This window comes from Cetorhinus maximus, chromosome 24 (genome assembly GCF_964194155.1).
Source record: "Cetorhinus maximus chromosome 24, sCetMax3.hap1.1, whole genome shotgun sequence".
NCBI lineage: Eukaryota > Metazoa > Chordata > Chondrichthyes > Lamniformes > Cetorhinidae > Cetorhinus > Cetorhinus maximus.
The window spans coordinates 25,289,623-25,316,649 of NC_135902.1; the positions used below are offsets into that span (position 1 = coordinate 25,289,623).

General features: G+C 43.0%; 1 protein-coding gene across 1 annotated transcript in view; it reads right to left on the bottom strand.

Annotated features, from left to right (window-relative positions):
- Nucleotides 1-27,027, bottom strand: part of narf (nuclear prelamin A recognition factor) — a 42,526-nt gene that overhangs the window by 7,067 nt on the left and 8,432 nt on the right. The window contains exons 5-8 of the mRNA XM_078570888.1: nt 19,653-19,785; nt 18,780-18,914; nt 6,028-6,146; nt 4,040-4,169 (exon numbers count right to left, since the gene is read on the bottom strand). Of these exons, the coding sequence (XP_078427014.1) occupies nt 4,040-4,169; nt 6,028-6,146; nt 18,780-18,914; nt 19,653-19,785 (517 nt within the window). The remainder of the gene's footprint in view (nt 1-4,039; nt 4,170-6,027; nt 6,147-18,779; nt 18,915-19,652; nt 19,786-27,027) is intronic.

A 27,027-nucleotide genomic window follows, 5' to 3' on the forward strand; every position in this document is an offset into this window, starting at 1 on the left:
TCTCCAGCAATTTCTTCTACATATCAGCCTCACTTCAACCTTTATTACCACTGTGCTTCCTCATTTACTTTATTTTTTCTTTCTGAAGGCATTTCCAAACCTCACTCACATAGTCCCTGATTCTCTCTTTTGTCTTTGAAATTGATGTAGTTTATCAGCGATTTTTACTTTTCCTGGTGAAACCTTGAACCCCCTTGCTTTCACAAGCAGGTCCACAACCCAATCTCACTGACTGCTACCACGTGCTACCAGACCCCACCCAAACAGCACCAGAACTCCAAACAACTCTGCATGATTACTACCAGCCCATGCACACAGCCAACATCAGCAAAATTATGCCCAGAATATAATCGTGACATCGTTTAACATTTCCCCAGCAATACACATTATATTCTTCATCTCATCATGAGAAAAGTCATAGAAGATACAAACTACACAGAAGATGCATATCATCAATAGTATAAAAGCTTTATCTATGTACACATTTAAAACTAAAATGTTGTTGTATTTGGAAAAAGTGAAAAAGATCATAGGCAACTATCAGATCCAGAATATCTTTCCCTTTAACTATCATACCAATTGTACTTAAAGATAACCAAATAATTACACTGAATACTGATTAAACTCTGAATGAACTGTTGCATTGAATGATTGAGATGTGTATTTAACAGCAATTAGCTCATGTTATGTTTTCAAGGACTGGCTAAATTGCATATAGCCCCACCTTAACAGCAGAATAATGCATTGTGTGTTATATGGTATAACTGGACCAAACTTGAGAAATGTGCATCTTCTAACTTATTATGAACAATGGCACAGGAGATTTAACAGTTAAAAAAAAATTGCACTAATTGAAACAGTCCAGAAATTGGGGCAAGAAGCATTCCATGAAGCTGCAATATTCAAGCTTCTAGCTGCTGGCCTGCCTACTTCACTTTAAATCATGCGTCACAAGATTCTCAATGCACACTTATAAATACTTATAGGGCCATACGTTGCTGTAGCAGTGTATCCAACAGTGTCTGCCATTAATTAGACTTGCCATTTAGGTTGTAAAATATTTTGTGTGACAAATTGCTGAAAGTGCGAGCTGATAACACAGTGGAGGGAAACCGGCCATCTGGGACCTGAGTGAACAGAGTGAAATACAGAGGAGACAGATGGAAAAGAAAGAGTAAATTAGAATGGGTGAGTTCAATGGGATTAGAGAGGGGGAGATGGGGGGGTAAAGATGAGAGCAAGAGACACACACAGATGAGAAAAGTAAAAACAAAGTAATATAACATTAATTTTCAATGAGGTTAACTTGCAGTAATTAATATTTATTTTGTCATTGAAAGAATAGTTAGGCTGGAATGGACAAGATTTAACTTTCTTGGCCAGTTTAGCTCATACCTACTGTGAAAATACAGCAACTTCACACCATTCAATGCATTTCACTGTTGAATGCGAACAAGATACCAACAGTCAAGTGAGGCATCTCATATAGTAAATTTGGGATTCTTGTGAATGTAACTCCTCTATTCAAGAAAAGGAGGGAGACAGAAAGCAGGAAACTCCAGTTAGCCTAACATCTGTCATAGGGAAAATGCTGGAATCAATCATTGAGGAGGTTAGAGTAGGGCACTTAGAAAATCTTAATGCAAGCAGGCAGAGTCAACATGGTTTTGTGAAAGGGAAATCATGTTTGACTTATTTATTAGAGTTCTTAATGAAATAACAAACAACATGGATAAAAGAGAACCTGTAGATGTGGATTTCCAGAAGGCATTTGACAAGGTGCCACATCAAAGGTTACCACACAACATAAGAGCTCATGGTGTAAAACATGGTCAGAGGATTGGTCAGCTAACAGGGAACAGAGAGTAGGGGCAGAATTTTCTGCCTGTCGGGCGGATGGGCCCGACCCAATCGCTGGTGGGCGGGGAGCTGATCCCCGCCGCCATTTTAAGTGGGCGGGCCAATTAAGGCCCGCCCAGCGTGACATCCGCCGGGAAGCGATATGCGCTTCCTGTACAGGCGGGGGGGGGGGGGATTGGATTCCCCAAAAGCGAGAGTGCGCTCTTTCGCATGCGCACAAAAGAGCGCACATCTCCCTGAGGCTAAGTGCTGCCTCAGGGAGATCGCTGACAGCTGTATAAACTTTAAAAATAGAAAAATAATGAAATCCTTAACATGTTACACGAGATGGGACATGTTAATAAATTTCACTGAAACTTTAATAAACTTTGTTAAACCCTACATGAAACCTCATCCCGCTGGTGGATGAGGTTTCATATTTTTTCAGAAACCCGCTGGGGTTCCTGGCCTGCCCGCCAACCTTAAGGTTGGACAGGCAGGGCCTTTAATTGTTTTAATTATCCTGTCAATGGCCTCAATTGGCCATTGACAGGTCGGCGGGCAGACAGCTGATCTCGCTGTGCCCCCACCTTCCTGAATATTTAAATGGGGTGGGATGATGTCGGGGGTTCCCCCTGACGTCATCCCGCGTCATTTTGCTGTCAGCGAGCGGGCCCCACCCCCAGCTCGCCGACAGCAAAATCCAGCCCCAGGGATAAATGGGTCATTTTCAGGTTGGCAAGATGTAACAAGTGAAGTGCCACAGGGATCAGTGCTGGGGCCTCAGTTATTTACAATCTATATCAATGACTTGGATGAAGGGACTGGAAACGTGGTTCTGTCATTAGTGAATTTAGCAAAGATAGGTCGGAGATTAAGCTGTGAAGAGGACACCAGGAATCTGCAAAAGTTATCAAAGGTTAAGTGAGTGAGCAAAATGTGGCAGATGGAATATTACATAGGAAAATGTGAACTTGACCACTTGGTCAGGAAGAATAGAAAAGCAGCAATTATTTAAATGGGGAGAGATTGCAGAACTCTGCAGCACAGGGGGATCTGTAAAGAATCATAAAATGTTAGCATGCAGGTACGACAAGTGATTTGTAAGACAAATGGAATATTGTCATTTATATTCCATTCCTCTTGCAATAAAAGTAGGGAAGCTTTGCTGCAGTTAGTGAGACCACATCCAGAGCACTGTGTACAGTTTTGATCTCCTCACTTAGGGATATAATTCCATTGGAATCAGTTCAGAGTAGGGTCACTTGAACAATTCCTGGGATGGCAGGGCTATCTTATGAGGAAAGATTGGATAGGTTGGGCATGTATCCATTGGAGTTTATAAGAATGAGAGGTGATCTTACTGAAACATAAGATTTTCTATGTGCCCTACTATAACCTTCTTAACGATTGATTCCAGCATTTTCCCTATGACAGATTTTAGGCTAACTGGCTTGTAGTTTCCTGCTTCCTGTCTCCCTCATACCATAAATGAATAAAAAAAAAACAGTCCATTCTTCTCCAAGAGACCAGATTCCACTTGCTCCTTGTTGGGGAATTCTGCCAATCTGCTCTGTAACTTTTCTGTGACAAATTGAACCCAGCAGCTTAGTTCTACTTCACCAGTTCAAAATCAGGGCCTTAATCCTTGTTGAAACATCACCTTTCAAAGATAATTAGGGGTTGAAGTTTCTCTCTAAGCTATTTGGAACTTTAATTCTTAAGCAGAATTCTTTGATGGAATCTCTGCTGCAACTTCTCCAAGGACAACATATCTTTCCTGACGTGTGGTGTCTAGAACTAGGCGCAATTGAAGCAGAACTTTATATAATTGTAGCAGAACTTCCACCCCTTTTTATTCCAGTCCTCTTTAAGGGTAAAATTTCATTAGCTTTTAATCATCTTCTTGCATCCATCCATTAGTTTGTCATGATTTCTGTACATTCACACTATGATTTTTCTGCTGCTCCACAGTTCCTAATAATTTAAAAAATACTCTGGTCACAAGTGGAAACTCCCAAAAATCCACAATGAAATATTGTAGATTCTGAAAATCCAAAACAAAAACAGAAAATGATGAAAACACTCTCATTTAACCATCTCATGTTCTTTACCTAATTAATTAATCTCACTCTTTTTCTTGCTATGTTCATGCACTTTCCCAATCAAACTTCAAAAAAATCTGTTGTAGTAATGTTACCTGAAGTTAATACACAGTCAACACCCTGTATCTTGTGTACACTACTGTAAAAGTCTTCTCCAAGTGCCTCCAATTTTTTATCGTAACAAGGTGTTATAACTACATGGAAGATCTTCTCAGGGGAGAGTTGCTGGAAAAAAGAACCAAAAGTGTCGAAACAAGTCAGTGCTTAAGCTGCTAACATATTGAATGATGAAATGTCCTTTTGGTTCTTAAATATTTACTGGGCAGGTGGAGGTTTGTCTCAATAGGCTGAGCTGAAAGTTAGAAAAACAAATTTTGATCATTGATAACCTGTGATACTTTCTACCCTGTTTTCTGATTAAAGGATTTTATTAAAGGGACATTATTTTGAAAGAAGCTTACAGCATTTGAAAACATTTTAATAGTGTAGTCACAACATTCTCATATAGAACCATAAAATGGTACCAGCACAGGACGCTGCTATTTGGCCTATTGTGTCCGTGCTATCCTCCTGAAGGAGCAATTCGTCTCATGCCGCTCCCCTGCCTTTTCCCTATAGCCCTGCAAATTTTTCCTATAATGATCCAATTCCCTATTAAAAGTCTCAATTGACTCTGCCTCCACCATACTCTCAGGCAGTGCATTCCAGGCCCTAACCGCTTGCTGCATGAAAACATTTTCCCTCATGTTGCCTGTGTTTCTTTTACCAATTTACTTAAATTTCTGCTGTCTGGTTCTTGATCCTTCCACTAATGGGAACAGTTTCTCCTTTTTTCCGCAAAAGATGCAAACCATTTCTTTTGGGTTTTGATTGCATTAGACTCCCTTAAATTTTGGGATTTTCTGTTTAAAAATATGACCAATGGCCTACTTCACCCTGATATATTAAGAAGGGATTGCTGCATAAAAATGTGCAGTGTATTTTGAAAGAAAGAAATAATATGCTGATTGGTCAACATTGCATTGTTTAACACATTGCAGTTATCCTTCATTTCGATAATTAATTTAGTGTTAATTGTCAAAATAATGAGCCATTACAGTTCTAACTTCTGCCTTTTCTCAGCAGAGTTCTTGATGAAATCATTCATCTTGTGGAAAATCTTGACTGTATCCTTCAGCCCATAATGACTGGTGTAAGTAGATTGCCATCTGTGGGAGCACAGCACAGTGCTATTAGTAATGCAAGCGATGAAAGTCGTTAGTCTTATTCGTAACATTCTTGGCTGTCAGAAGGTGCAGAGCGATGAGTAGTTCCATGAGAGAACGGTAAGGCACTTTCATGTCTCACATTGCTTTAAGGCAGAGTTATTTTTTGATACAAAAACAGAAATTGCTGGAAAAGCTCAGCAGGTCTGACAGCGTCTGTGGAGAGATAGACAGAGTTAACGTTTCGAGTCCGTGTGATTCTTCTTCAGAGCCATTTTTGATATTCAGTGACAGGTTGACCAATACACCAGTAATTCTGTGCCAGTACGGTTCTACCAGCAGTAGTTTTGAGATGACTAAGGTCAATTTGTCTTTTTTTAAGCTTTGCCCAAGTGCTGGGTGTTAGTCAGGACAACAGGAACGCAAAATCTATGATGATGGTCAAAGTCCTACTAAGGAGGGAGAGATGGTGACATTGTGGTAATGTCAATGATCTAGTAATCCAGAGGCCAAGGTGAATGCTCTGGGAACGCAGGTTCAAATCTTACCACAGAAGCTGGTGGAATTTAAACTAAATTTAAAAAAACCCTGGAATATAAAGCTAGTCTCAGTAATGTGATCATGACAACTATCATTGTAAAAATCTGGCTCACTAAAGAAAATCTGCTGTCTTTACCTGGCCTGGCTTACATGTGACTCCAGACCCACATTAAAGTGGCTGACTCTTAACTTGTAAGCCATTCAATTCAAGGGCAATAAATTAGGGATGGGCAACAAATGCTGGTCTTGCCAGCAATGGGCACCTCCCATGAAAGAATAAAGAAAAAAATTGAAATGTGGTCAAGACTAACATTTTAAACAATGACACCTTTATTTACCTGCTTTTTGGCAAAATAGTCCTTTATCAGAGATCCCATGACCTGCTGGGGGGATTTGGCAGTGCAGATGTGAGGAAGTACAAGGCTCCCAAGGGCTTTTTCAGCATAGCGAATCCAGCCTGCAAAAGATTAGCATTACACTTCTAATCAATGGCCACAAGAGTTTGTTGTACCACTTTCCAGTAACACACAATGATGGCTGCAACATTCTGGGATATAATAGTGAAGGGCTCTTTTGTTGCTCGCTCGACTATTCTTCCGTATTGGCTGCTGGCATTGGTTATATAGGGACATCATCACATGCCAAGTACTACTTTCCTGTCGTTGAATAACCTTTTTGTTTATTTTAATTGGAATAATTTTAGATTGGAATTTTTAGAAAATTGGGAGATGCCTGGGACTGCTCCCTGCCAACTTTCCTAGATATTCCTAGATATTTGATGTCTCCTTCATAATGTTAATGTATGGGATTACCTAATGCTCCACAAGACTTCAATGAGCCACCAACACCGATATTTAAAGACCTTGGTCAGCTGAAGGAGAAAAGAGAGACATCGGCTGGGATTCTCTGGCCCCGCCATGTCAGGACCTGCTGTTGGGGATGTGACCGCCCAGCCCAAAGTCCATTGACTTTTGGCAGAACCGGACAATCCTGGTGGCGATGCATTGAATTTAAAAGACGACAATATCAATGTAATATTTTTACAAATTGTATCAAGACCTGAGCTGCAGCCACTAACTCCACATCACTTGTTGATAAGCTTGACCTCATGCCTTCAACCAGTCAGGACCAGAAAATTGAGGAAATCTTAAGTGACTCCATGAATAGGAATGGTGCAACATATATTTATTGTTCACAAGGAGGAATTGAACTTTATTGCTGTGAAATTTGATTATCACTGTGACTCAGTACATTCATTTCCTGTTGTAAAAGAAACCAGCTGAACAATTCATATCTGGCTTTATCCACAAAAGAGTTCTGACTCCACCCAAGCACAGGTGAGGGTACAAGTGCACGACATGCAGTTCAGATCACAAACATGTTATTGTTCATACTTATTCCAATAGGTTATTGTGTGATTAGTTATAGGGCAGTAGAGGTACACTTCTCCCCATTTGATGCTTAGACCCCTTACAGAAGTACATAGTGATGCTGAGCTCTGCAGAATATTTAAAGCAGAACTGAAGTTTGTAACGCCTGCATATGTTAAGAGCCATTATGTATAAAATGGATATAATCTTAACCTCTTCCTCTTAGGCAGTCCCTCGGGATCGACGGTGACTTGCCTCCACTCTGGTTTGATGGGTTCTGAAGATGGCTGATAAGTCCAGTGCAATCTGCAGACTCTGCCACATCCGGGGCAGGTGGTGCTTGAAGGATTGGGTAAATGGAGGGTTCTGCGCACTCTTCAACACCTCGACTTCACATCTGCATGTGTCTGACAATGTCTCTCAACGTGTTTGATGCCTTTTGAAATGAACCTTCTCCACTTTGGTTGGTCACAAACCAGGGTCTCCTATGAGTCGGCGGGGATGTTTTCCCCCTTCAGGCATGCTGTGAGGACATCCCTAAAGCATTTCCATTGTCCTTCTGAGAGTCTCCTGCTGCGAGCGGGTTCCAAAGAGAGCAGCTGTTTCGGGAATCTGGTGTCAGGCATATAAGCGGCACGTTCTGCCCAGCAGAGCTGGTTTTGAGAGATTAGTGCTGATATAAAACTAAAAACGGCTTTAATACTGAGTTAACACTTGGTCATTCAAACAATTTAACCTACCCCCCCCTCCTTGTAACCTACTTGTGTGTGAGAGGGTCTCTTGGATGCACGTGTGAGTTGGAGTGTTAGAGGGTGTTAAGAATAATAAACATTATTTCCTTTTCTTTTAAAGCTTACAAGAAAACATGTCCATGTGTGTCACAGCCTTAAATACTCAATTTGCTTGTCAATTTAAAAACACACACTACACTGTCTGTCTCTTCATTGGGGTGCCATTCAACCACTTCTCACCTGGCATGCCGGGCATGTTGGCTTGGGAGAGGACACTGCTGGTGGACTGCCTTTCTTGCCACCGACTGTGGAGGACCTTGTGATGGCACAGCTGGTGGCACTTCTCTAGTGTTTGAGGTGCCTGCTGTAGGTTGTCCAAGTCACCAAAGCATATGGGAGCACAGGGATCACTACTGCGCAGTAAAGCATGACCTTCATCTCGGGTTTGAGATGCTGGTTCTCAAATACTCTTTTCCTCAGTCAGCCAAAGGCTGAGCTGGCACAGTGGAGGTGTCTATGCCAGCCTTTGTTGAGAGGAGGCTCCCCAAGAAAGGAAAAATGATCCACATTTTCAAGGGTCTCACCATTGATCTTTATAGGTTGGTGGGGGGGGATGTTGTGCTGTGTTGGTTGAATGAGGACCTTCATTTTCCGGGTGTTTAGAGAACGAACCATTTTCTCACATGCTTTAGAGAAGGAGTCAACAATGAATTGAAGCTCAGTTTTTGATTGAGCGCACACAGAAGCATCATCTGCATACTGAAGCTCAATGGCAGAAGTTGGCATGATTTTGGTTTTGGATTGTAGGCAATGTAGGTTGAACTGCTTCCCATCTGTTCTGTAGATTATCCCCACGCTGGTGGGAAATTTGCTGGAGATGAGGTGCAGTATTGGAGCGAGGAATTGAGAAGAATGTTGGTGTGATGATACAGTCTTGTTTGATCCCAGTCTTCACTGAGTGGTGGTTCTGTTGGCGAGGATCATGGCTTGAATATCATCATGGGCTAGGTGGAGGAAGGCGACAAATTTCTGAAGGCAGTCAAACTTGAAGAGGATACTCCACAAGGCTTCAAGGTTGACAGAATCAAAGGCCAGGATTTTCTGTGCCACTGGCGTTGGGCATGTTTGGTGGCGTGAGTGGACAATATGGCAAGGTGGCCAAAAACCGGTTTCACGGCTTCGTGAAACGAATTTGCGATTGGCTGCTCTGCCCATCGATGGCGGGAAACGTGGCCCATCATCGGACATCGGGAGCCTTGTTACAATACATTAACATGTCATTATAAAGGCCACCCCCCTCGAAACGTCGGCATGATTGCATGTCATGTTTCACAGCAGCATGTAAAAGGCATGCACTTGGCGGGCTGAAATTTTGAGGGGAACTCAGAGGTGAGTACGCAGTAACATTGCAGAGCGCTTACCCGGGTTACCTGTTGTGCGTCAAGGTTCAGGTGCATTGGGGTGATGGGGGGGGCAAGGGGTGCCCTGTGGTTGAAGGTAGCGCACAATACGTGTGGGGTGGTGGGGAGGGTGGGCAAGGGAAGCAGACAAGAATTAGGGACACCTTGTATAAAAAGTGGCCATTCCTCTGCAGCTGAGACAGTTCAGGCGCAGCCACATTGATACGATTGGAGCAAGGCCCCTAGCTTCTCTGCCCATTCTAGCAACGCAGAGGCATAAAAGTGCCACCAAGTGCTCCAGAGCTTTTCACCCCTTGGGCACAGACTGCAAACTATTGAGCATTTCAGTGGACTGCAGAACAGTTGGACGACTGGGCACATTGTACAATCTCCTTGCTAAAGCTAGCCATGGAGTAGTCACTGGTGGAGGCACTCACAGCCCCTTGCAATGTCATCATCCCGGTTTGGACCAGTCTCCCCCATGGTTCAAGCTGACAGTGCAGCCTTGCAGTGCGGGTTAGGAGAATGCCTGTGCCTGAGCTGAGAGCACAGCATGCAGTCCAGCGGACAAAGCTACCGCCAACCAGTCAGATGGACTGGGGTGGATGTGGGTGGAGTTTCAGGCAGCCATGCAGTGCACTAATCTCTGGCCATCCAAGTAGTGGCCCATGCTCACCGGGATGTGTTAAGGGGCCTTCACACTTAACCAAGACGCGTTCTTAGTACACCCATGCTAACCCGCACGTCTCTCTCTTTCATCCTGCAGGAGGAGTACATCAGGGTCATGGAGCCTGGTGACCTAGCTGTATGCTTCGTGACTTACAGAGAGTGGGGATGAAGGAGAAGAGAGCGACTGAGGTGCCTGGCTGCGCAGAGGGAGGAGCAGCAGCCTCAGGAAGAAGGGGCGGCTGGGGATCCCGCACATGCCGCTGAAGAGCCACAGCGAGCCATCGTTGGTGGGTGCTTGGCTAGACCCAAGGTCTCGCCTCTGGTCGGCGCCTATCTAGACCCAGTGTCTATAGACACCACCTTTCATTCCTGCAGATGACCAAGAACCAGTGTCGCCGAAGACTGCACATGTCCAAGGAACTGGTCGGTCACATCTGCCAGCTACTGCAGGATTTGGCGACACGAAGACATGGAGGGCATCCACTGCCAGTGGCCGTGAAAGTGACTGCGATGCCCAATTTCTGCACCAGGGGCTCCTTTCAGAGCTCCATAGGTGACCTCTGTGGGATATTACAAGCCTCCAACCACAAATGCATCCATGAGGTCACGGATGCCATCTTTGCGAGGACACACAACACAGTGCATTTCACCCGGAACCAGAACAGCCAGAATACAAGAGCGATTGGATTTGCCCAGATCTCAGTTTGCCCACAGGTGCCGGGTGCCATTGGCTGCGCTCATGTGGTGCTCAGATCCCCGTCGCAACACACAGTTAACTATGTCAACCTCAAGGGATTCCATTCGCTGAATGTGCAGCTGGTGTGCGACCACCACAAACACACCCGGCAGGTCCGTGCACGGTTTCCAGGCAGTGTCCACGACTCCTACATTCTTAGTCGGTCACAGATCCCTGAAGTCTTCCAGGGTCCACAGAAGCATCTGATCCTTTGTCCGCCTTCAGCACCTGACCCCTTCAGGAGCACAGCATCACTGGTCACAGATGCTGAAGAGATGGGGGCCAGCCCCACCTTAAAAGGTGCTGAGAGCACACAGAGAATGAGAGAATTCTGTGGTGCCTATCCACGACATTCTGGCAGCAATGTCAAGCACCATCGAGGTGCAGGCATCAGTAATGTGGCAGGGAGCGTGAGGCTGGACCATGACTTTGGTCTGAAGGCTGCACAAAGCACAGGGAAGAGGCCCTGGACTGAGACACCTGCCTTTATCTTGTGCTGAAAGGTTTCACATCTGAGTGACATGAATACTGCTCATCAGAACAAGGAGCCATAGGCAGGGAAACATTCTTTGGAGTTTATTGACAATAGTGAACAGTATGTACAAGTGATTAACACCAGTGCCCAGGCTGTGCAGCTATATCTTGAGGTGTCAGCTGTGGCTCAGTTCGTAGCACCCTCGCCTTTGAATCAGAAGGTTGTGGGTTCATGTCCCACTCCCGGAAACCAAGAACTGTGAATGTACTCAAAAGAGTTACATCTTGAGGTGTCAGCTGTGGCTCAGTTCATAGCACCCTCACCTTTGAGTCAGAAGGTTGTGGGTTCATGTCCCACTCCAGGACTTTGAACAAAAAAAAAAGTCAAGAACTGTGAATGTACTCGAAAGAGTTACATCTTCTTAATTTTCCTAACCCTGCTGCTAAGTCTTGGTGCTCCTCGGGCATCCATAGTGGAGGTGGAGGCAGCATGCTGACTGTCAGTGATGATCTTGGCAGGTATCTTCTGGAGGACCAAGACCTGGAGGGCCCTGGCCTGCTTTTGGGGTCCTGCTGTGTGACAGTGGCACCCTCCTCAGCCCGTGAAGCTGGAGCAGCTGAGTAGCTTCAGATGGGCCAGACACTCCCAGACTCAGCTGGATGGTTGGCCCCAGGGGGTACACCTGCTGATCCTCCTCCCAATGGGTGCCCAAGGGCCCCTGGTTGACTGCTTGAGGAGAAGGGGTAGCTGGAGTGAGATCGAGCTGCCGCACACCCATCTTGCGTACAAAGTTTTGGAGGCCAACTATGTTGTCAGCGATGGAGTTGAGCCCACGCTGCAGTGCAGGAGCGACGTCCTGGACCAAGGTTTCCATGGCAGCTGCCATCCTACCAGCATTGACCTCGATGTATTGGCATGCCAGCGGTTATCACCTCAGACTGAAGGCAGACGGACTCCTCCATTGTGCCTTGCAATCTGCGGAATGCAGTGGACATCCCTTCCTGATGTTTCCGAGCTTGCCTTTGCAACTGTGACATGGCTGAGTCCAGAGGCTCATCATAAGACTCGGACTCAGCAAATTTCTGGCCTCCAGAAGTCCTCCGAAAGAAGTCCCTGCTGCCGCCTGCTGCGGATCAGACACTGCGCTCGCAACCACACTTAGTGCAAATCTGGGATCATTCCTTCCAAAGACATTTGTGAGGCCAAAAAAGTCCATGTACAGGGGTTGGTGCTGTGCCTTGTGTTTTTCTTGCATTTGCTGTGCTCTGAAGATCATGTTTGTGATGCCCATGATGGGCGAAAACTTCACTGCAACTCTAAGGAGCTCTTGAGCCAATGGGAGGCGCTGATTGAGGAGGACCCTGACAATGTGTTAACCTTAGGGAAGATCAATGAGATTTGTTTTCATTCTTGAATTTAGTCACGTTTACAGGCCTGAAATCGTCCAGCATGTACCGTCTTCCCAGATGAGGGATGAGGCTGTGCTGCTATGCCAGGAGTATATCTCTGCTATATTTCAGAATTTTGACAGGATTTCCAAATGCTTGAGGTTTTTTGCTTTCAGGTGTTGAATGGCTTTATAACTTCACTCCAGACTAGGTATTCAAGTTGAAGAGTCTCAGTTGAGTTGTTCTTCAAAAATGTTCTGACCAACAAGGACTGACTGCCTCCCTGTCCTCGCTGAGCACCCTTACATATTTGGCTCTCAGCGGCGTGGGCCTCGAGTGCTTGGGACATAGATCATCCTGACAGCACTGAAGAAACCGTGCATGTCATTGGTGTCTATAAGTTGCTGGATATCCCACGCTCTTTCTACCAACTATTTGTTCTTTATGTCGTCAGTTTTATGCTGTACATTTGTCTCCACACACCTGAATGACTACTGCTTTTCTCTTGGGATGTGGTGAAGTTTCCAGTCAACGAAAGCTTTGCGTTTACGGTCAGTTGGGTCCTGTATCTCATGGTTGCTTTTGTCAAATCATTCACGATGTTTCCTGACAGAAAGGCCAAGGATCTCTTTGCAGATGCTTGCTGTGGTGGATCTTAGGGTTGACCAGGCACTATGGACACACTGTAGCTCCTGGTGGCTGGAGGTTAAGAGGTTGGCAGTGAGGCGTTGACTGAGGAGAACACCTTAGTGGGATCTTTGAGGCCGTTGATGTTAATTTTCTTGTGGTATTATTTCTATTGCCTCCATTGTTTGGAAGCCAGGCTGATGGAGATGGTAGATTGGATAATGCGATAATATGTTGGTAGCTGTTGGTACTTGTCATGGGCAGGTGATGTGAATGTCCCTGCAGTCCCTTGCTTGAGCAATGATGTACTCGAGCAGGTGCCACTGTTTGGACCATGGCTGTTGCCATCAGGACGTGTGATTGTTTGACTGGAGGGACAGGGTGTTTTTTTTTATGATTAAAGTCATGTTCTAGACATTTGCCAGGAGGATGACTCCATTGGTGTTTGTTTTCACTAATCGTTCCTTGACAATCATATCCTTCCAGAGATTCACATTTCTCCCAACTCTGGTACTGAAATTTCTGAGTTGAATCAGTTTGTCTGCGGGGACTTGGACTAGGGATTGCTCAACGTCGATGTAGAACCCCTCCCTGGTCTCATTTGCCCCAAGTGTAGGAGGGTATGCACTGATAACAGTGGCGCACTGTTTCCTCATTAGGCTGTGAACTGGGTAGTCATGAGGCACTTGCTTATCCTACAGTGCGAGTCACTGAGGCACCAGACAAACTCATTTGAATTTGTGGAGGTGTTGTTCCTCTCCTGGAAGGCCCTTCCAGAAAAAGGTGCTCCCGCCGTCTTGCTCCTTCAGTTGGCCTTCTCCTGCACACGATGTTTTACATAGGGCAGCAATGTCAATGTCGAGGCAGCTGAATTCAAGCTATGTAGCTCTCAGATCTGACACTGTCCATGAGGGTTCTGATGTTATGACACCCCTGCCACTCTGTTCACCAGCAAGTCCCCACCAGACATCCCCATCGCAATATCCTCTCACTCTCCCAGATCCTTGCCACAGTACCCTCTACTCGCATCCAGTCAATCCCTCCCCAAGCCTCTACCCCTCCTCTAAACTTTCTCTCCCTCCTACAGGAACCCCCCCATTCATCGCCCCAGCCCTCCCACGAGACTTTCCTCCCTCATGCCCCAGCCTTTTGCTCTAGCAGGGTCCCTGGCTGCTGTTCTCCAGTTCCCCTCTCCCTCCTGCTTTCCTGACATTGCCCTGCTCCTGCTCCCAGCCACTCCCCCATCTCAATATATTTACTATGAAACATCATTCCTTTATACTAGGATCACCTGTATTGTGTAAAGTGGCACAAACAAGGGCTGTTTCAATATTGAATCCACCCCAGCTTGATACATTCTTCAAGCTGGGAAGAGATATATTTATTTTTAACCTGATTTCTTCTCTCAATCGAGAGGGACTCAGCTAATGTCCATGACAAGATCCATTGGAAATCTCATATCAAAGAGCTTAGGTACTCTGGGATGCAAAGTGACATCTTATGTACCTACTGGTTGGTAGTTTCTGTCAAGTGGAGGGAGTTGGAAGAAAGGCAAAAAAATTACAGGCAGATGTTTTCCTCCAAAGTTCTGGGATTGGAAGCAGAGGGCTTTACCCTGAAAGTGTGCAGACACACCGCTTCTACAGAAAACAATCGAGGCCAAACAACTCTAAAGAACTTGGTGCTATTTAGAACTTGAACATAGATATACCTAATCTATGTTGAATCTAATGGCTATAGCACTTTATAAGTTAGAATTTTAACTGCTTATGTTGATTCGCAGACAAAGGAACAATAGTGATATTGGTGATGCTGGATTTTCTGTGTGGCCAGAGCCTACCAATTAGACTGTGGTCGTGTCATATTATTTTCAATTTACTTGCTTTTTTTTCCCCCTTGTAGACATTTGCAAACATTTCATGACAGGAAACACAATGATAGCCATATGACTTTTGCAGTTGCACAACACTTGACTGATATTCTTACAGATACAATCATCATTTCTACTGAGTCATGGTTGGGCGCAGGACTGAGGAAACAAATTCCCCACTGGTATCGATTTAAAAATAACATTACGGAATTGATGCCTCAATTCAGTTTTTTTTAAACTTTATATGAAGAGCAGAAAGTTCTTCCACACAATAAGGTTTTTCAAAAAAAAAACTACTTATTCCTTTGGAAATTGTTTATTTTTCAGTAAAGGTGTCCCCCATTTAAAATGCATTCTAATTGTGTGCTTTTGTTCTAGCGCAGGTGGGTTCCCCCAATAGTGCTGCCGCCATGTTTGTTTTAGTGTGGTTAGTGAGCATGCTCAATTTCTTTAAAAATCAGACTACCGCTTGCCGACACTGCTGACTCACTGACCCCCCCCAACTTGCTCTCTCTCCCCGATCCTCCCCCTCCCCCACTCGCAGCTCCTTTCCCTTGCTCCTTCCCTTTTGCTGCCCCTCTCCAGAGTCCAGCGAGAGGGAGCGGCAGAGGGAAGTGGCGAAGGGGAAGGTCAGTGAGTGGGAGGGAAGTGGCAAGTCGGGAGAGGTGGCAAGTGGGAGGGAAGCAGTAAGTCAGGAAAGGCAGTAAGCGGGTGGGTCTGTGAGCTGGAGGTGGCGAGAAGTAGATAAGCTGTAAGAGTTCGGTCTGTATGTTATTCAGAGTTAGTAAGTGCTTAAGAGTTAGTAAGAGAATTTTTGGGCCAGTTAGGCAGCCAATAGGTGTTTAAATGTAAAAGTTGCAGGTCAGAAAAGTAAGTTGCAGGTCAGAAAAGTGACCCACACTCATATTTTCTTACGTGAAAACGATTTTTGTTTAGCATGTTTTTATTTAGCATGACGTTTTTTTAGGAACACATTAGCAATGTGTAACGAGGGATAGCTGTACTTCCGCTCCTTCAAGCAATTGTTCTTGGACCAGAATGTCCGGCTCTTTCTGCCTATGAGTAGATCAATAACACTCCTTGTTTGATCCAGTATTTATATTGTTTAAGACAGGATCCTCCAAATTTAACTGACAAGCTACAACATGAATGCTAAATCAGACTGGGAATGCAACCAGGTTTTCAAAATCAAAACCAGTAAGTTTTCAGTTTCTCAGTAAATTAATTCTGCTTTTCAGTAGATACATGTCAAGACTGAGCCTTTCATCTACTCTTTGCAAAACTCTTTCAGGCATTCATACCATAGGGAATGAAAAACATGGATTCACCTGGATATTACCAGGGAACACAGAATTATAGAGAAAACGTTTGCGACATAGAGACTATTTTCACTGAAGCAGAGAAAGGCTAGAGATTTAATTGAAGTGTTTAAAAATGAAGAAGGGTTTTTATAGAAGAAGGCTATTTCTCTGATTGGAGAATCAATGATAAGGGGGGCCATCAATTTAAAATACCAATAAGAAGGCAAAAGATGTTTGAATAAATTTCTTCATTCAGGGAGTTAAGTGTGAAATGCTTTGCCACAGGAGTCATTGAAGTAGAGACTGCTGCACTTGTGAAGCTAGATTGGATACACATTTGAAGCAAAGGAAAATACAGGGCTATTGGAAGAGAGCAGGACAAGAAGGTTAATTTTGGATTGCCATGGCAAAGAGCTGACAGACAGACACAATAGGCTGAATAAGCTCTCACTCTCATAAGGACACCCTGGTCCACTCCTCCATCACCCCCTACTCCTCAACCCCCACCTATGGCACCTCCCCATGCCCACGCAGAAGATGCAACACCTGCCCCTTCACTTCCTCTCTCCTCACCGTCCAAGGGCCCAAACACTCCTTTCAAGTGAAGCAGCATTTCACTTGCATTTCCCCTAACTTAGTCTACTGCATTCGTTGCTCCCAATGCGGTCTCCTCTACATTGGAGAGACCAAACGCAAACTGGGCGACCGCTTTGCAGAACACCTGCAGTCTGTCCGCAAGAAAGACCCAAACCTCCCTGTCGCTTGTCATTTTAACACTCCACCCTGCTCTCTTGCCCACATGTCTGTCCTTGGCTTGCTGCATTGTTCCAGTGAAGCCCAATGCAAACTGGAGGAACAGCACCTCATCTTCCGACTAGGCACTTTACAGCCTTCCGGGCTGAATATTGATTTCAACAACTTTAGATCTTAAACTCCCTCCCCCCATCCCCACCCCGTTTCTTCCCCCTCCCTTTTGTTTTTTTTCAATAATTTATATAGATTTTTCTTTTCCCACCTATTTCCATTATTTTTAAATCTACAACTAATACCTTGTCAGTCTTTCCACCCCACCCCCACTAGAGCTGTACCATGAGTGTCCTGCCATCCATTCTTAATTAGCACTTTTCTTAGATAATATCACCACCTTCAACACCTCTTTGATCCTTTAGTCTGTGACATCTTTTGATTATCTGCTCCTATCACTGCTTGCTTGCTTACAACCACCCCACCCTCAACTTCTCTCCCCCCGCCCCCCACCTTAAACCAGCTTATATTTCACCCCTCTCCTAACTACACTCAGTTCTGTTGAAGGGTCATGTGGACTCGAAACGTCAACTCTTTTCTTCTCCACCGATGCTGCCAGACCTGCTGAGTTTTTCCAGGTAATTCTGTTTTTGTTTTGAATAAGCTCTCTGTTTGCTCTAAGTTTCTATTATGTTAGTTTAAGATTTGTGGAACATGCTTTGATAATACCTCAGCATTCAGATATTTTCCCCGAGAGCTTGATTCTGCATATTCTGATCATGGAATGCTTATAGCTCAAGAATAAACAACAATAATATCACTCAAAACTAAGCGGCGCTAACCATTATCTTACAAGATGGAAAGCTGCCACCCCATCAATAATAAAAGATGCCCAAGAGTATTAACTTTATAATATATACTAACAAATTTTAAAATGCTGTTTGCCTGGAAATATTGTCAACATACACAAAAAAAATGTTCGGAATTCTTGTTCCCCAGAGAGCAGTGGAGGCTGGATCATTGAATATATTTAAGGCCGAGTTAGGCAGATTTTTGATTGACAAGGGGCCAAGGGTAATGGGCAGGAAAGTGGAGTTAAGGCCACAATCTTATTGAATGGCAGAGCAGGCTCGAGGGGACGAATGGCATTTTTCGGTTCCTATTTCTTATGCTCTTAAGTATGCTACATCAGCCATTGAGTCAAATTTCTGGACCTGTATTTTGTGAAGACAAAAAGTAAATGTTCATAGTGAGTGGGGAGGTCAGAAGGGAAGGGGATGTTTATATACAGAAATGAGACTGGTGGCCATTGTTTCCCCCTTGTTCATGTCAACAAAAAGAGGTCACTATAGGAATTACATTTAGCATATCCTAGTGACAACTGATGTTACGGGTGTATATCTCTTAACCACTGCAGAGCCAGGCAACCACTGTTTGTACAGATAACACAGGGTGGGATATGTTGCAGTCCTACTGTAAAACCAGACCTACATCTCAACATTATTTTCTGATTCAATAGGTTTCATGACACAGTTCCAGGTAGTATTTCAAGTGGATAGTTGAATCATAAAACACAATACATATTTGAACAGAAATCATACTAATCGATCAGAACTATATAATTTATAGCCCATTCACATTTATGAAAGAAACACATACCAAAGTCAATGATATATGGGAGAGCTGTTAGGTGACGTCAGCAGTTTTAAATGCAATTATTTGTCTGTTACTTCCGCAACACACTTCAAAATGTAGTAAAAAAATTATGAAGTGGCTTACCTGGGCAAGCAGAGGCAAACATCGGTAAAGCATGCTGGTCTTGGCTTCTCTGGTAAAAGCGCTGAACAAATTCTCTTTGACTCTCAAGAAGGCTGAAATCAGCTGCCAAAGTCATATTAAAGACATGATGTACTCCTGAAAAACAAAGCATATAGCACTAATTGTGAGAAATAGTCAATTCATCTTGCTGCATGATACAGAATCTGATATAACCGTAATTAGATTTTCCAGATGGAAGTACATAATCTTTTCACTGTGTCTATTTATCTTGATTGCACTTGCATTAATGAACAACAGTGCGGGAAGTTTAGTTCAAAGAAAGAGCTACTCGCCTCAGGCACAGAGACCCGTTATTGCACGTTCGTTTTCAATGTGAGACTAATGAGAAGCCACTTCACTTTAAAACTGGTCTTAGTGCAGAAACTCAAACTCAGGATGGGTACCAAGTAGTGCTCCTGTTAATGATTTAAACATTTCAGAATTTTGCTATATCCTGTTTTAAACTCGCAACTTGCCTTGATCTTCAAACACTATCAAGTTAAAAAGAACCTTCTTGATAATGGTTAAGAGTAAAATATCATATCTTAACTAGATCTAATGTGATGAGATTGTGGAAATTTTTGCCAAGAATATAATATGCTAACCGTTCAGAAGTAGTACACTAAACTGTCACGTAGATTGTCTCAGATTTGCTTTATTACATAAGAAATAATTTACACAAGAAAAATTCTTGAAAATGGAAAAATAAATTGATAATTTCCACTTCACAATTGAATAATTTAGGTCCACAATAGCTTCCATTTTGATGTTGCATATTGTAACCTATCTGATCGAAGCAAAAAGGAACTAAATATTAAAAACAATATTACTTACCAAGGCCTTTCAAGAATCCAGAAAGTCTTTGGATTACATCAGTAACATTTATACAATGCTTCGCAGCAAAATAGGGCACTGACTGAGGGGAAATTGAAACGATCAGCACTTTGTGTTTGGATATATCACATCTCTGCATAAAAAGGAAAGGAAACATCCATTAGTCAAATCCATTAATCAATAAGTAGTTACTTTATGCTTAAAGAGCTGCTTTACTTGTATCCCACAGGCTCTAAACTTATATCTGGTAGATGTTTGGGAAACTGGTATGTCGAGCATTGAAGAAGTGGGATCTATAAATAACAAAAGTACGGATAAAGCTTTCAGTAGCAGTGAAGCAGCAGAAAAGGCAAATCACATTGCGGAGGTGGAAGTACTGGATAGGATAAGGCATCTGAAATGCAGCTCAGACTTGGATGGCACTCCATTGATTCAGCTCTGAGCAGTCTGGGAAAAATGTGGCAAGCGTACAGAGATTAATTAATTAACATTAACTGATGTAGAAATTTGGTAACTTCAAAATCAAATTATATTTCTAAAACCTTGGGTTGGATTTTCTCCTTGGGACATTGGTGCGGATGCTGCAAACGGTTTGGATACTGCTGGGACAGGACGAGAGAAGAAAAGATCCACGAGTGTTCTAGCCATATCAGAATGGAGGACAGTGCAAGAGGAGGACCCTGGGACAGGCAGTCAACAGCACCTAGAGGAGAGTGCGAGGGGAGGACCTGTTTCTACCTGTCAAAGCCAAAAGTGTGACATCGAAGGAAAGCAGTTAGGTGATTGGTGAATATCTCTTCTGTGTCTCTTTTGATTGGTCATGTGGTTTAAATCAGGAGACGTTATTACAGCTGAAGAGTACAGTTAAGATATTCATTTTAAAAATATTTAATATCCAAATTAATTAATTAAATAGAATAGAGATGGCTGGGCAGGCGATATGTTGCAACTGTAGTATGTGGGAGTTGGTGGATACCGGTACCATCCACGGTGACCACATCTGCAGCAAGTGTGGGCTGCTCGAGGAACTTCGGCTCAGAGTTGATGAGCTGGAGTCCGAGCTGCAGACACTGCGACACATCAGGGAGGGGAGAGTTACCTGGACACTGTTTCAGGAGACAGTTACACCCCTTATATTAATTACACCAAATTTGGACTGTGGTCAGGGACAGGAGGGTGTGACTGTGAGTGAGGCAGGTATGGGGATCTAAAATTTCGCTTTGGAGGAGCCACAGCCAGTGCCCCTGTCCAATAGGTATGAGGTTCTTGCTCCCAGTGTGAACAAGGGCGCAGACTGCAGGGAGGATGAGCAAACTGACCACAGCACCATAGAACAGAGCACCATTCAAGTGGGGGGATAAAAGAGAAATGTAGTCGTAATAGGGGATAGCATAGGTAAGGGATTGGATACTGTTCGCTGCAGCAAAGACAGAGTCCTGAAGGCTGTGTTGCCTACCTGATGCCAAGGTTAAGGACATCTCTTCTGGGCTGGAGAGGAACTTGGAGTGGGAGGGGGAAGGATTCAGTTGTCGTGGTCCACGTAGGTACCAACGACATAGGTAGGACTAGGAAAGAGGTCCTGCTGAGGGACTATGAGCAGCTCAGGGCGAAATTAAAAAACAGAACCACAAAGGTAATAATCTCTGGATCACTAACTGACCTGAGCCACGTGTAAATTGGCGTAGGGTAAATAAGATTAGAGAGGTACATTTGTGGCTCAAAGATTGGTGTGGGAGAAATAGGTTCTGATTCATGGGGCACTGGCACCAGTACTGGGGAAGGAGAGAGCTGTTCCATTGGGATAGGCTTCATTTGAACCATGCTGGGACCAGTGTCCTGGAGAATTGTATAACTAGGGTTGTAGATAGGACTTTAAACTAATTAGTGATGGGGAGGGTTCAATTGAAGAGAGGTTTAAAAGAATCAATAAGAAACGAGAGGGCTGAGGTGCAGGGTAGTGAACACGTGAACAATAATCAAAGTGTGACAGGAAGGGGCAGAAAATATAAGCAGAAGAGTGCAGCGGAAATCAGAACCAAAATGAGCAATAATGGTAAAAAGTTAAAGCTTAAGGCTCTTTATCTGAATGCACATGGCATTTGTAACACGATAGATGAGTTGACGGCAAAAATAGAAATAAATGAATATGACTTGATAGCTATTACAGAGACGTGGTTGCTGGATGACCAAGACTGGGAACTCAATATTCAAGGGTATTTGACGTTCCGGAAAAATAGGCAAAAAGGAAAAGGAGGTGGGGTAGCTTTCTTAATAAAGGAAGGTATCAATGCAGTGGTGAGTAGTGATGTAGGTGCAATAGATTGTGGTGTGGAATCAGTTTGGTTTGAAATAAGGAATAGCAAGGGAAAGAAGTCACGTGTGGGAGTCGTCTATAGACCCCTGAAGAGTTGCCTCACTGTAGGACAAAATATAAATTGGGAAATAATGGAGACATGTAAGGAGGGTGCTACAATTGTCATGGGTAATTTTAATCTGCATATTTACTGGACAAATCAGATTAGCAGGGGTAACATGGAAGACAAATTTGTAGAGTGCAGCAGGGATTGTTTCTTAGAGCAATATGTTGCAGAACCTACCTGGGAACCGGGTATTTTAGATCTAGTAATGTGTAATGAGGTGGAATTAATAAGAGATATTGTAGTTAAGGATCCTCTATGGGATAGCGATCACAACATGGTAGAAGTTCAAATTCAGTTTGAGGGCGAGCAACTTAGGTCTCAAACTAGTGTCCTCAACTTAAATAAGGGCAATTACAGGGGTATGAAGAAAGCATTGTCAAAAGTGGGTAGGGAAAATAGATTAAGGGGAAGGTCAGTGGATGAGCAGTGGCAGACATTGAAGCAGATATTTCATAATGCTCAGCAAAAAATTTATCCTGATCAAAAAGGACTCGATGAGAAGGATGAACCACCCATGTTTAACAAAACATGGTCAAAGAAAGTATCCAATCAAAAACTAAGGCATACAAAGCGGCAAAACCTAGTGGTAGGCCAGAGGATTGGGAATGTTTTTTTAGGCACCAGTGGCAGATGACAAAAAAACCTAATAAAGAGGGAGAAAATTGATTATGAAAGTAAATTGGCAACAAATGTAAAAACAAATAGCAAGAGCTTCTACAGGTACATAAAAAGAGTGGCTAAAGTGAGCATGGGACCCTTGGAGGATGTGACTGGAGAATTGATAACGGGGAACAGGGAAATGGCAGATAATTTAAACCAATATTTAGCATCAGTCTTCATGGTGAAGGACACTATAAACATCCCAAAGATGTCAGATAAGCAAGGAGCTAATGAGAGGAAAGATCTTGTAACAGTTTCTATCATGAGGGATAAAGTATTTGCCAAACTAATGGGATTAAAGGCAGACAAGTCACCAGGACCTGATGGCCTGCATCCAAGGATTTTAAAGGAAGTGGCTGCAGAGATGGTGGAGGCATTGGTCAAAATATTTCAGAACTCACTGGATTCCAGGAGGGTCCCAGCAGATTGGAAAACTGCTAATGTGACACCCCTGTTCAAGGGAGGGAGGGAGACAAAATGCAGGAAACTATAGGCCAGTCAGCCTAACATCTGTCACTAGGAAAATGCTAGAGTCCAATATTAAGGAAGAAATAGCAGGACATTTAGAAAAGCTTAACATAATCAAACAGAGTCAGCATGGTTTTGTGAAACGGAAATCATGCTTGACAAATTTGCTAGAGCTCTTTGAGGATATAATAAGCAGAGTTGATAAAGGATAGATGCAATGTATTTGGATTTCCAGAAGGCATTCGATAAGGTGCCACATAAAAGGTTATTGCACAATATAGGAGCTCACGGTATTGGGGGTAATGTATTAGCATGGATTGAGAATTGGTTAACACACAGGAGAGAGTCAGGATTAATGGGTCTTTTTCAGGTTGGAAAAACGTAACTAGTGGAGTGCCACAAGGATCAATCCTAGGGCTTCAATTATTTACTATCTATGTTAATGACTTGGAGGAGGGGGCAGAGGGTAATGTATCCAAATTTGCTGACAATACAAAAATAGGTGGGAATGCATGTTGTGATGAGGACATAAGGAATCTGCAAGGGGATAAAGATAGGTTGAGTGAGTGGGTAAAAACTTGGCAGATGGAGTTTAATGTAGGAAAGTGTGAGGTCATGCACTTTGGTAGGAAGAATCAAAAGACAGACTATTATTTAAATGGAGAGAGACTCCAAAAAAGTGCAGCACAGAGGGATCTGGGTGTTCTTGTGCATGAAACACGAAAAGTTGGCATGCAGGTGTAGCAAGTAATTAAGAAGGCAAATAGAATTTTGGCCTGTATTGGTAGGGGGTTAGAATTTAAAAATAGGGAAGCCTTGTTACAACTATATAGCATGTTGGTAAGGCCGCAGGACTGTGTACAGTTTTGGTCCCTGTATTTAAGAAAGGATATACTGGCATTGGAGGCAGTTCAAAAGAGATCCACTAGGCTGATTCCTGGGATGAAAGGGTTGACTTACCAAAAACGGCTAAACAGGTTAGGTTTTTATTCATTAGAGTTTAGAAGAATGAGGGGTGATCTTATTGAAATGTGCAAGATTCTGAGGGGGCTTAACAGGATAGATGTGAAAAGATGTTTCCACTAGTGGGGGAATCTCGAACTAGGAGACATAGTTACAGAATAAGGGGACGCTCATTTAAAACTGAAATGCGAAGGAATTTCTTCTTTCAGAGGGTAGTGAATGTCTGGAATTCTCTACCCAGAGAGTTGTGGCAGCTAGATCACTGAAAATATTTAAAGAGGAGATAGATAGATTTTTGAAATATCGGGGAGTTGAGGGCTATAAGGAGCTGGCACGAAAGTGGAGTTGAGGCCTGGGGCAGATCAGCCATGATCCTATTGAATGGCGGGGCAGGCTTGAGGGGCCGAATGGTCTACTCCTGCTCCTATTTCTTATGTTCTTGTGTTCTTAGGATGATTGAAAGTGTCAGTGTGTGATGTGAGAATTAGGCTCAACTGTGGCTGCCCTCCATGGACAAATGCTGACTTGGTATAGCCTCACACATGTTAGATATAAATGAGTTGGCACCCAGAAGTCCTCATCTGCTGGAGGTGTGGGGAGAAAATTGAATAACAAAAATAATTTTCTATATTTGTTGCACGCACTCTAGTGATTCAAAGAAGATTTCCATATTTACAGTATGAGACATTACTCTGCCGATAAAACAACAATTTGATACTCAAGTCACAGACTGAATGCAAAAAGAACCGTGGGACAATAATAATCACAAAGCAATCTTGGCTGCATAAATAACACATTCAAATGTTGAAGATAAGAGCTTCACGTCATGGAAACACCTTCACCAATAGCCCATAAAGTACAATATTCCAGCTTTGCCTGTGATTACTGAGTGACACCCACGCACCAGCATTCCATTTTGATGACAGTTGAACAAGCATTCCTAACCACTGAAACAATTCTTATTAAATTTATTCCATTCATGTCACCACAAGCCAACCAACTGTATTATAATGACATTTTAAATACTCCCATGAATATGCTAGCATGTGAATTGGATCTTTGCATGAATAAGTGAATCCTTTGAATGTGTCTCGAAAAAAGGGCATTTCTTTGCTTTTTTCAAACCTCAATTATAATTGCTGCTTTTCACATTATATTTTGCATATCTTTTATAAACAATTAAAATTTGTTTTGCAAATGAGTTACAGTAGATGCCTGACTTAAAATTTAAGAACTTATGTAGTTCATTGAAATGTATTAAACTTAATTGACTACTTTGGTATGTTTTTGTTTCTTGATGTAAGCACATCATGGCTAAGGCCAGCATTTTAGTGCCCATCCCTAGATACCCTTCACAAGGTGGTGGTGGGCTTTCATCACATGTACTGAAGTGGCTGTGGAACATACTCCTAAAATGCTAATAGGTAGTGAGTTCCAGGATTTTGATTAAACAATGATGAAGGAACAGCAATATATAATAATATAAACTGGAAATACTCAGCAGGTCTGGCAACATCTATGGAGAGAGAAAGACAGTTAATGTTGTGAATCTTATGACTCTTTTTCAGAGCTGAAGGACGGTAGAGATTTGGGGGGAGGTGGGAGCAAAGTAGGGAGGAGGGGGGAAGAACAACAAAAGGGAAGCTCCAGGAAAGGAGGCTGACAAACATGTCATAGAACAAAAGGCAAAGGTAATGGTTGCAGTAAAGAAACAAAGCTTTTGTCCAGAGTGAGTGTCAATGACAGAATAATGAGCAGATTTGTCCGAAAGCAAAAAAATTAACAACAAGATTAAGGCCGGTCCGTGACAAAAAATTTCCTTGATTTTTTGGATTAGTGAATCTTAAAGTTATGAGTATGAGAAACACTTTGAATTCAGGTGTTGGTGGGGTTTTTCAAAGCAAGGTGGCTTTGGTAATTGATAAGACTTGTCTTGGAGTAGATGATATAACTCTAATTGGGTTACAAAAAGTATCCAAGGGTAAGTTAACAGAGTTAGTGGATAAATTAAAATTGGGGTTACCTGCGGGGGCTAGGAAATCAGAAAAATTGAAGTGATGGCACAGCATTTGAAATTGGAAGGAATACCTGAGAGACAGAGTTCTCCAAGAGGTGGTTCATTGGAATGGGCTCAAATTCAGTTGCAAATGAAAACGATTGAATTGGAAGAAAAGGGAAGAGAAAGGGCATTCCAAAGGGTACAGGCAGAAAGGCAGGAGAGAGAAAGAAAACAGGAAAGTGAGTTAGAAATTCTGAAGTTACAGAAGGAGAGAGAGAGAGAGAGAGAGAGAGAGATCCAATTGAAAACATAGGCAGTTAAAAAAGAGACGCCAGGAGGTGAGGAAGCATTTTTCTCAAGAATAGAACCGAGTGGGGAGATGTTTAAATTTATACAAGCTCTTCCAAAGTTTGAGGAAAGGGATGTTGAAGCATTCTTTATTTCATTTGAGAAGATAGCTAAACAGATGAAATGGCCACAAGAGAGCTGGGCATTATTATTACAATCCAGGTTGGTTGGTAGAGCGCATGAGGTATATACTTCTCTGTCTGAAGAAGTATCAGTGAATTATGATGTGGTAAAAAAAAGGCTATTTCGAGTGCCTATGAATTGGTTCCTGAAGCATACAGGTAGAAATTTAGGAATATGAGAAAATAGCCTGGGCAAACCTATATTGAGTTTGAGAGAGTAAAACAAAGTAACTTTGACCGGTGGATACAGGCATCAAAAATAGAGACAACATATACAGCATAGAGAAGTATTTCTTTTGGAAGAATTTAAAATTCAATCCCTTCGATAGTGAGGACTCATGTGGAGGAACAGAGGGTTGCTTCTGTAAAGCAGCAGCAGAGACAGCTGATGATTA